General features: G+C 41.9%; 1 protein-coding gene across 1 annotated transcript; it reads right to left on the bottom strand.

Annotated features, from left to right (window-relative positions):
• Window positions 1–780: 780 nt before the first annotated feature.
• On the bottom strand, window positions 781–10,399 carry LOC144489531 (RNA-binding E3 ubiquitin-protein ligase MEX3C-like). Its single transcript, XM_078207399.1, has 2 exons — window positions 10,243–10,399; window positions 781–7,216 (listed from the first exon to the last, which is right to left on the bottom strand). The coding sequence occupies exons 1-2, from the start codon at window positions 10,397–10,399 to the stop codon at window positions 5,958–5,960; spliced, it is 1,416 nt and encodes a 471-aa protein (XP_078063525.1). The 3' UTR covers window positions 781–5,957.
• Between the last annotated feature and the right edge of the window lie 1,174 nt (window positions 10,400–11,573).

The following is an 11,573-nucleotide window of genomic DNA, read 5'->3' as shown; positions in this document are numbered from 1 at the left end:
GGTAAATAAATAGGGAGGAAATAGAGGGATACGGACCAAGGTTTATTTTTTAAGTTTAGTTAGGGCAACATATGAGTGTGTATATCCTGGGCAGAAGAAAAAACAGGATGTGGAACATAGCAGCAATATTTAGGGTGTGAGTGGTGAAAGATACATATATATATAGGAAGCATGCTCTCCCTCACCATCCCATCCAACACCCTCTGGCATAAAACAATGTTTCTATTTTCAGGCTTTCAAATACTTAAAGAACGCTAGTTATACCTTTAGTTTCAAACCTGCGCTCCATTGCTCTAATTAAAGTATATTTATTAGTCATAAGTAGGCTTACATTCACACTGCAATGAAGTTACTGTGACATTCCACTTTTCTGTCTTTTGAAGTGATACAGAAGTTGACAATAGAACTAGGCCATTTAGGAATGAAATCAGGGAGCATTTCATCCCCCACAAAAAATAATGATGGAGAAAATCTGGAACCTGCTCTGACAAGAGTCCAGGTGTGCTAGCTGAAATTGAAGATGGAGGGAACAGGTTTTTGCTAGGCAAGGGCAGGCGTGGCAAAGGCATACATACGGAGTTGGCAGAGAGATCAGTGATTTGACTGAATGATAGAAGGCTTTTATTCACATGTTCCCCAAGTTCTCCCGTTTTAGAATGCAGTCCAAACCATGGCTTCTGCTTGCAACCAGATACTAACCGCACGCAGTCATTGTACAGGAGTTCAAAAGAAAAACCACCAGATCAAAACTATTAAATCAGACAAGTCAATTTTAATGGAAACCGTCTTTATTAAGTAACTTTTAATATCAGAAAAATAAAACTCTTATAATTCTCTTTACAGCAAATATATATCAGTGCTTTGGCCACATTAAGTTAAAGGCCCTTTATAAAATATATGGTTTTAAACTTTACTCAATAAATTGAATTTATATCCCTATCACTTCCCTACATATACATAACAAACGAGGTGTAGTAAAATTAGCAAATACTAAATTCTATTGGTATGTTTTTGCCATTCTCGGTTTGTGTTTTTAATAGAAATAGTACACGTTATTTCCTTGGCTTGTCAATCAGTGTACAATGCAATTTAAAGGTTTATAGATACAAAATACATGCTCAGTGAACATTCGTTCATTATCTATTCCAAGATGGCAACTAGTGTTAATCTTAATACTGACATCAACTAGTCTACAAGCAAAAATTAGCAGTGAAGTTACGCATTACATCATAGATGCCATCAAGGCAATTCTCATACTGAAAAAATCTCGAAATAAAAACCTTTATTTTTGTAAACTTTGAATACGAAATGTAACTTTTCAAGTGGAAATAAAAATAAAATTGTATATCTACTAGATGAATATATTTATATTTACAAATACAGAAGTTAAACTTGCCCTTGTTGAGTGGAGAACAAAAACCATTTTTGTACTGAAATAATGCTGTCGTATGGCAGTAGGAAAAATCAAATCTACTGGACCCTCTTGTTTCCCTTTTCAAACAATTTCCCCACTGCCAATTTTCTTGCTTTCCATTATCTGAAGGGATTGGCTATTTGCCAGGGTTTGGATTCACAGATGCAGATTACTTCCTGACATTTCATTCAAGCAGTCATCAATTGTGTGCAAGCCTCAACCGAGTGTTAGCAGGGTATTCAATTTCAGGAAATTGGGGTTACGTAACTGTAATCAGGTGCCAACAATTGTGTCAAATTTGGGGGGGGGTTGTCAATCTAGTGTCTCAAATGCCACTCCTGCAGAAACCAGTTAACTCAACACAAGTATGGATCCTCCCACTCTATGGCACATGGGACCTCCTCATGGCTTTGTTTCATCTACATCATTAAGTACACAAGGGTCATTTATTCAAGTCAAATTAAATTTTAAGTGATTTGTTATCCACGCCTCTAATTTTCTTCTTGCTGTTACACATCTTGCTCCAGGCAGGAGGTGGGATGATCAGTTACAAAACTTACCCCACCCTCTACTCAAAGTGCAATGGTACACATTACTTCATATTGAATTTAAGCTACTAGTCTGGTTGAAGAACACAAGTTCATCAAACTGATGCAGTCACTAAGTAGTCCTGGGACAAAGTTATAAGACTCTGATTAGGACCAGACTACATTATTCTCCACAAGGTTAATATTTCCAAATTATTTTCAATCAATTTAATACCAGAAGCTGTAAGCCACCAGTCCACTTATTTGAAATTTAATTTTTTTGTCAGCTAAAAATACCAAAGAGGACTTGCAGAGCTTGCAGTCACTTTTAATTTTAAATTTGCTTTCATGGCAATCATATAGAATGATCACCCTGACAACACAATTAAAATGAGATTTGGAAATTGGAGAACAACCGCCTCACACATTGGTTTCAGGAACAGGAATGCAAAACAAACCTCGGCTGGGGAGAGTGTGTAAAGTGCTAACCTACATTTCACAGTTTAACAGACCAGCCCCTCCAACAAACTGTCCGATGAAATAAATCCATCATCACTTAAATCTTGTGGAGCAGATACCTCTGGTTGATTATAACCATGGAACTTCACTGAACTTGGAAACCAAGTCCTTTCTATTTTGCGGGAGGAAGAGAAAAAAAATTCAAAGGCTACTAAACCTGACAAATAAAATGTAAGCTAGTGATGATCAGATTTAAGAGTCTTTTGTAAAGACAACTTGCTACAGGGACAGTTTTGCAAGACACTTGCTTTGAGAATACAAGGTTGGTGAAAGGAAGCATGCACAATTTGATCCAAAAAGTTACCACATCATTCCTTCACTTGGAGTAACATTTATGCAAGAGATTATAGAATCTTAAATGAGCCTATATTGCAGCTGGGGGAAAAAATCTTTTGTTTAAAATGAAAAAAAAGGGAAAAAAAACTTAAAAATGAATACACATCATTTATTATGTCTGCTGCAGGGTGCTCAGACCAGGATTTAGAAAGCACATTCTCCTGGGCTGTCCCATACTGATGTCTTGTTTTTTTAAAGCTATGGTGAATCTCCAAACTACACGCTCCCAACAGCAGATAGAAGACATTTCCTTGTTGATTTTGTAGTGGTATGGATTGCGGACACAGATGTTTGGAATCTTCCAAGGACATATTTAGAATCTAACATGAAGCATTGTGCATTTTACCTGTGCTGCCAAATCTCATTAATCATATACTCCATAGCACCACATGCAAAACCCATTTCATTTTCAAGCAAGCGAGAGAGAGATGACTGGTGAGTGTTTTGCTGCTGGGAAATCCACTATGAATCAGACAAGTGCCCACATAACAACTAGCTGCCAAAGGACAAGGTGCAAAACAACCTTGCCCACAAAGCAAATAGGACGGTGACCCCCGAGTCAACCATCTGGCAGTCCACACATACCGAGAGAAAAGCAAAGTTGCAGGTTTAATTAGACTGCTTTAAACAAATTGCATAGATTTCATCAACCGATCTATAGAAAGAATGGTGACCAAATCCACGTGATTCTCCCAATACTGTATACAATTTAAAACAAAGGTAATTCTTAACATTGGTCCTTCGGTGACCTCTCACCCCAAATCTAGCATCTTTATGGGTCATAATGGGCACTGAATTTAAACTTACTTAATTCTTGAAAATCTATTAACATGGAAAATGTGGAAATCAAACTCCAAGTTATTTGATATTTTAAAGGAATCAAATGAAAAACAATGATATTGTTTTCCACAGATTACACAATAAAACCAGTACAGCCAAAATGCAAATAAAACAGAAGTGGTCCAATTAACTAACTGTTTTCCCCTCACAGCCGCTAACTCAGTGGAGTTACCATGCAACAGAGAAACACTACTGCAAATACTACTGCCAAATTAAGCAGTAGTTCCACATAAACTAATTTAACACCCAACATAGGTGTTTTAATCAACTGTTTTACCTACTTCCGAAGCTACCCTCAGAGACCCGTAGGCTCAGGAGGATCAGCACACCAGTTGCCTCGAATAGATCAGTTATCAGTGCTACAGTTCAAGGAAGGTAAACGTGACTAAATCTTGATAATGATTAGATGTGGGCTTTTGACAATCATGAGCCTTAAATGAGCATCACAAACCCCTAAAAACTTCAAGTTTCCTTAATAATGCAAGAATGAAAGAAATCTAAACTATGCTAGAAGATGGACCCAGGGTTGTACAGTATAGATTAATAACTCTATAGCTTGAATTGCCTTCATCTGACCAGTTATTGGTCTTGGATGGCTCATAGTAAGAAGACACCATAGTGCCCCTAAAAGGGGTTACCAATACTCGATGCTTCTGAACACCTTGTAATAAAGCTGAGAAAAGTGGGCATTATCACTAAGTATTCATCAGGCTGGGTCCACAGATGAGAACAGAAAGACAAATGTATGGGCTGAGAAAGGAAGTGGCGCTGTGTATTGATCCACAAGTTAAAGGAGACAGTACAGTTAGAGGCTGAACCTCAATCATTCCTGGACAAATGACTGAGGTTGCTGAAGGTTTCAAAGTCGGGGCACTGCAGCTACCGGAGGGGTAATAATTGGTCAAGGCCCATAATATACCATGTGCTGAAAATCACAATTGTTCCATTAACCAGTGGTTTCCCCCCCCCCATCCCCCAAGAAACGAGCCAAGAATCTCAAAGGAATCATACTCTGGAAGCACTGGCAAACGACTCAAGCAGCCTGGGTGGAAATTACTTATCAAAGTGGCTGGAGATGAAGGCCCCAAAAAGGAAAAGATGATTCAAGAGTTTAATCTTCCTCCTCCACCCCCTCTGAAAACTAAACGTCTTGCCCCCCCACTATATTATGGGGTATTTCTTGATTTTACCTCACCGCTAAACTCGTTTATGCATCCTGCAACTGGGGTACTTTTAGTTAAAGACACATGGTATGTGTTACAGACACAAGACAAGTACAGCACAAGGCTGTAAACTGCCTAGCTCAATTTGGTTCAAAAATGTGAGATAGTCACATTTCCCATCACAAGCACAACTTGTTCAACATTTTTAAAAATGTTATGTAATAAAACAACTGGGGGGAGGGGAGGACGAGAATGAGAGAAAGAGGGTGAACCTTTCATAACTCAGTAATGAGTTAGCAGTTCTTCGTCCATAATTACAAATCTCTAGTGTAAGTTTTACTCAATATTTCACATTCATTACACTACTTCAATCCTTTCTCCTTCGTCCCAACTTTTAAGTCTTTTTGTTTACCCTCTTTCACTGCTCGATTTAAAGCTCTGGGGTAGAGTTCCATGGGTGCCAGCATCCCTCTGGTACCTCACCCAAGTGTGGACGCTTTCTTTATTTAAACCTATATTGGGTTGGGGTGTGTGCGTGTGTGTGTGTGTTTGTGTGTGTGTGTGGAGGTGGGGGAGAGAAAGAAGAGCAGAAGGAAAAACGAAAAAGCCAACAGGCTGTTAGATCACTTGTTAGGAGGTATCACAACTTCATTCAATTGCTTCCTCAAACCAAACAGTTACACATTTCCCAGCAGTAATAATTGGATAAAGTCAGATAGGGGATCAGTTTTGCTTTTGTTAGCATCCTTACTACAGGACTGCTAGAGATCAGCTAACTTGGCAGAGAATGGTAATCAATCAGACTCGAGGGCCTATATTCAGAACATGCATCCCTCTATATAAAAAGGGGTGTGTGTGGCAAAAGATTTTTAAAAAAAAACTCAAGGGCCACTTTCACACAGTCAATTACGTTCTCAAATCCTGCATGTACATTCTCAAATAAACTAACCCATCTTGTATTGTGATCCGTGAAATGAGTTTGCCTCAGCAAAAAAGATATTACCCAACTTATTTAAAATTTACAGAAAACTCTCAACCTAATCCTAAGAATCCAGCTACATAACAGTCACATTTTAGCAGTAGGAAGTTTTCAGACAAGTACCAACATACGTTCTCCCCTCTTTGCCCAATTACCACCCTCCCAAGTAGTCTATTAAGTTAAGAGTAGATGCGAATGGCCTGAGTAACAGGTGTGTTGCACACTGGACACTTTGGCTCTCCCTTGTCACAGATTCGGTTGGCACACTCCATACAGAAATGATTGTGGCCACACGGCACCAGGGCTGCGATCACTTCACTTTCAAAGCAGACCACACAATCACGTTTCCCCCGGGCCATTCCAGAGCCGGACGAGTCGGTGGGTGAACCGGAGGTGGTGCTACCATTGGAAGAGGAGTAGCTTGTACCATTGGAGAAGGCTGATATGTATACTGGAAGCTCAACTTGACTCGCCATGTTCAAGGGGTCGCTGCATGGTCTTCTGGCAAGGGGGAACTCTATGTTTTCTATGAAGGTTGGTGATAGACGAGGGGTAGTTGGTTGGCTATCACGGGCTATTGTGCCAGTTGTCGATTCATTACCAAAGCCAATAGGGTTTGCCTGTTCAAACGGACACCAGATCACAGATGGAGCTGTGGCTGGAAGGGGGTCAAAAGCAGGCGATTCAAACCCCAGATCTTCAGAACTCATGGTTGCAAATGATTCTCCAAACCAGAAACCACCTGCACTGAATGGACTTGTTGGGCTGAAATCAGTCATCTGGTTACTTCCAAAGTAGGAATCAGTCGATCCACTGCCGAGGGAGCTTGAGCTATCATTTCTGTAGCTGGAGAGAAGTCTATTGCGGGCAGGAGGAATGGAGTTCATTTTCCCCCATGTGGTCTCAAATCCGCTGCTGTCAAAACTCACATCTGTGCCATTGGAATGAAAGTCATTTTCTTCATTGATTTCGATGTAATTGCCTGTACGAACAGCAATGTGCGCTTCTATTTCTTCCCTGGCCCGATCAACATTTTCAGGCATGCCAGTCACTTCGAACACTGGCTCTTTATCACGGCTAGGAGTGACTATGTATGTATGGGTTTGTTGCTGAATTCGCTTGATTGTGGCACCCTTGGGCCCGACCACCAGACCCACCACACGGTAGGGCACTCGTACCTGAATGGTGGTTTGCCCAGGTAGATTTGGGGTGCCAGGTACAGAGAGGCCAGCTATCCCAGGTGCCGCCCCAGGCACGGCTCCATTTTTATTCCTTGACGCTCGGATCATTGAAAAGTGTTCTGCTGCTGAAATGATCTCTCTTTTCGCCATAGCCACGTCCTCCTTCCTCCCAGTGACCACAAAAATGGGCTCCTCTCCTCTAACTGGAGTCTTGATGTACGTGTTGGTTTTTGCTCTCAGTGCCTTGATTTTGCAACCTGCAGATATTAAAGAATGGAGGTGAGGGAAAGGGGAAAAAAAGAAAAGAGAAAAAAGTTAGTAAAACAAAACATGCAATAAAAGATCATGCTTTCTGCATTTGCAACACAAACATATCAGAATCATAATGAGCTTTCCTCAAACATTTCTGGAAAAACTTATGGGAAAGGTAGTGTGTGCAAGATTTCAAACCAAAACATGGCACAACTCATTTTTTCCCTTAAAAAAATTAATGCAACTAACTTTCATTTCCATACAGGACACAAAACCCATTTAACATTGTACGGGAGGGTAACATTCAAGTGAGGGGAAATACAGGAGTAGAAATCAGGCGTTGGTTGGGGGAGGGGGGGTGGTGGGGGGGGGGGGGGGTGGAGGAAAGGTGGTAGAAAGAGGCAAGGAAATTTAGGAAATGAGTAAATGCAGTGTTGACACCAACGATGTACTTGCTGAAAGGATAGGAAAGCAGATTCAGTAGTAACTTTCAAGAGTGTATTGGATAGATACTTGTAAACGGAGAAATCTGCAAGTCTATGAGGAAATGCAAAGTGGGTCTAAAATTGGACATTTTTAAAAGGCTGAATGATCTCCTCCTGTGCTGCCCCATTCTATAAATGGCTATTGCTTTTACATCAAGTGTGGTAATTGCCAGTAACAGACACCTCACAATAAAGAGATCAGAGCAGAAAACAAATGGAGGACCAGTTGCCATTTCATCCTTCACTGCTACTATATTTCAAACCGAGTGCCCACTTGCATCACCAAGACTGAGACCCATAGACAAAGAGGGCAATTAGACCATTTGAACATTTAAAAAATGAAAGACATTTCACAGATGGATCATTTTCAGGTTTATTTATTGGGCGGCACGGCGGCACAGTGGTTAGCACTGCTGCCTCACAGTGCCAGGAACCCGGGTTCAATTCCGGCCTTGGGTCACTGTGTGGAGTTTGCACATTCTCCCTTCCCTGTGTCTGCGTGTGTGGTTAGGTTAATTGGCTAAATTTGCTAAACTTGCTAAATTGCCCCTAGTGTTGGGGATTGGCAGGGTAAATTTGTGGGGTTACGAGAATAGGGCCTGGGTGGGATTGTAGTCAGTACATACTCGATGGGCCGAATGGTGGCCTCCTGTATTGTAGGGATTCTATGATTAGTATCACAAGTAGGCTTACATTAACTACTATGAAAATCCCCTAGTCGCCACACTCTGGCACCTGTTTGGTTACTCTGAGGGAGAGTTTAGCACGGCCAATGCACCGAACCAGCACTCCTTTCGGGAGGAAACCAGAGCACCCGGAGAAAGCTCACGCAGACACAAGAAGAATGAGCAGATTCTGCACAGATAGTGATCCAAGCTGGGGCTCCCTGGTGCTGTGAGGCAGCAGTGCTAAACACTGTGCACCACAGCAAGAACGAAACATTCAGAAACCCAACAATAGAGGGATTCAACAAGGCAGAGAGAATCCTCGATAACTTCCAAATATCCTTCTGTGGAAATTTAGATTTGCAGGAATGATGTTCATTGGAATTTGAACATTTGATAGGGAGTTCTGCTGGTGCTGCTTACTCATGTATCATTGCACAGCACCGGATTGGCCGTGCAATGGATGCACCAACATTCCCCAATGCTTTCCATGGTCAGGAAAATCCAATCAGCGTACCTCTAGGAGCATAGATCAGAAAGCAATATTCATTACCAGCCCTGGCTCAACTAAATAAAACACTGGTCTTGCGCTCTTCCACCAAAGCCACTCATTATTCCAGGATGATCCTGGAATGCAAACATAACCCCGGCATCTTTTCTCTGATTTGTCATACAAAGATAATATTTGATCAGCTGTTGACATCTCCCTCTCTTTCCTTAGCCCTCCCAGTAAAACCTCCGCACCTCCTCAGCTCCGAATTCTGAACTCATCTGCACTTAAGCCTACTCCAAGTTCATCTTGTCCACGAGACCCATCTCTTGCTCTCTCAATCCTATTCTCACTAAACGATTGACCACCGAGCTTCACTTTTTGGCTCTTATCGTTAGCCGTTTTCCCTCCCCGGGTACTGTTCCTCTCACCTTCAAGTCGGCTGTCATCAAAAAAACCCTCGCCTTTTCCTCAAGTCCTCAAATATGTTTTCACCTTTTAAATCTGTCAATCTTCCACAGAACACCATGTTTGAACCTCTCCAAATCAGGTTTCTAACCCTGCCACAGTACTGAAATCATGAGGCCATGAACAAGATCCTGTGACACAGCTATTCCACCTCATCCTTCAACTTGTCTGCAGCCTTGGACAAGGTTGACCACACCATCTTCCTACAACGCCTTTCCATGGTTACCACTGGACTGCTCGCAATGCTCCACTCATCTAATTGCAGCCAGAGTCACCTGCAATGACTTTTCTCCCTGCTCCCTCACCATTACACCTTGTATTCTCTCAATGAACCCATTTCTTATTTATATGTTGCCTCTTGACTATCACAGAACGAACATACAACAAAGAACAGTACATCACAGGAACAGGCCCTTTGGCCCTCCAAGCCTGCGCCGATCACGTTGTCCTATTTAGACCAACCGCTTATATCCCTTTATTCCCCATCTGATCGTGTGTCTATCCAGATAAGTCTTAAATGTCTGCCTCAATCACCTCACTTGGCAGTGCATTCCAAGCCCCCACCACCCTCTGTGTAAAAAGAAACTTGCCTCGCACATCTCCACCGAACCTTTCGCACCTTTATCTTGAACTTGTGCCTCCTTGTAATTGTCATTTCTGCCCTTGGAAAAAGCTTCCAACTGTTCATCCTATCCATACCCCTCAATTTTATAAACTTCTATCAAGTCGCCCCTCAGCCTCCGTCTTTGCAGGGAGAACAATCCCAGTTTATTCAATCTCTCAATATGATTGGAGGTGGCCATTTGGCCCTTGGAGCCTGCTTTGCTATTCAATAAGATTGTGACTGATCTGATTATGGCCTCAATTCCATTTTCCTGCCTACCCCCTATACCCTTCGACTCTCTTGTCAATGCAGAATCTACCCAACTCAGCTTTAAATATATTCAATGACCTTGCCTCCACTGCTGTCTGGGGAAGAGAAGCCCAGTGTCGAACGAGCAGAAATTCCTCCTTTGTAGGACCAAAATCCTCATCAGCAGTCCGTCTAACAAGCTTCACCTCCTTAGCCACCGATGCCATCCTTCTTGTTAGCAAATGAGATTGAACCAGATTGTCAATATTGGTGTCATATCGAAGATGAGCTTCTGACCATGCATACACACCAAGACCATCCATTATCTCTGTAATATTACCAGACTTCATCTCATCTCTTGCTGAAACCTTCATCCATGGTTTTCATTACCTGTAGACTTGACCAATCCAATGAATGCTTTCTTGGCTGGTCTCCTAGCCTCAAAGTAGAGGTCATTCAAATCTCTTCTGCCTGCACTCCAACTCATAGCAGGTCCCATTCATGCACCACCCTACATTCACAGACTTATATCAGCCCCAGATTAAGCAATGCCTTGATTTCAAATCCCTCCATGGCCTCACCCCTCATCTCCTTCTGTCCGTAACACCATAAGACGTAGGAGCAGAAGTAGGCCATTTGGCCCATCGAGTCTGCTGCGCCATTCAATGAAATCATGACTGACCAGACAATCCTCAACTCCACTTTGCTGACTTCAATTCCCTTGCTGATCTAAAAATTCTCAGCCTTGAGCATACTGAATAACACAGCCTCTACTGCCCTCTGGATTCACTACCCTCAGAAGAAATTCTTCCTCATCTCTGTATTAAATGGGTGGGCCCTTACTCGATTATGTCCTCTGGTCCTAAACTCTCCCCAAGGGGAAACAACCTCTCAGCATCTACCCTGTCAATCCCGCTGAGAACCCTATATGTCTCCATAAGGTCGTGTCTCATTCTAAACTCCAATGTGTACAGGGTCAACCTACTTAACCTCTTCTCATAAGAAAATGCCTTCATATCCACGATCAATCTATTGAACCTTCTCTGGACTGCCTCCAATGTCAATATATCTTTCCTTAGATAAGGAAATCAAAACTGTTCACGGTATTCCAGGTGTGGTCTAACTAGTGCCACGTACAGTTTTAACAAGAATTCCTTATTTTTTATATTCCATTTCCTTTGAAATAAAGGCCAACATTCCATTTGCCTTCCCTATTACCTGCTGAACTTTGATTTATGCATGAGGACCCTCAAATCCCTGTGCTGCAGCTTTCTGCAGTCTTTCCCCATTTAAATATTCAGCTCATTTATTCTTCCTGCTCAAGTGCGTAACGTGACATTATATTCCAGCTGCCAAGTTTTGGCTCCTCACTTAACCTGTCTATATCTCACCTGTAGCCTC

This window comes from Mustelus asterias, unplaced genomic scaffold (assembly GCF_964213995.1).
Source record: "Mustelus asterias unplaced genomic scaffold, sMusAst1.hap1.1 HAP1_SCAFFOLD_2278, whole genome shotgun sequence".
Taxonomy (NCBI): domain Eukaryota; kingdom Metazoa; phylum Chordata; class Chondrichthyes; order Carcharhiniformes; family Triakidae; genus Mustelus; species Mustelus asterias.
This window is presented reverse-complemented; position numbering and strand designations above follow the sequence as displayed.

What these genes read in the sequence shown, in the direction of transcription:
- LOC144489531 (XM_078207399.1), bottom strand. Translation starts at nt 10,399, where the DNA reads ATGGCATCGGTGGCTAAGGAGGTGAAGCTTGTTAGACGGACTGCTGAT. An exon ending in TATATTTAAAGCTGAGTTGG is followed by an intron (nt 7,217 to 10,242) that starts GTAGATTCTGCA and finishes TAATATCTGCAG; the next exon opens with GTTGCAAAATCAAGGCACTG.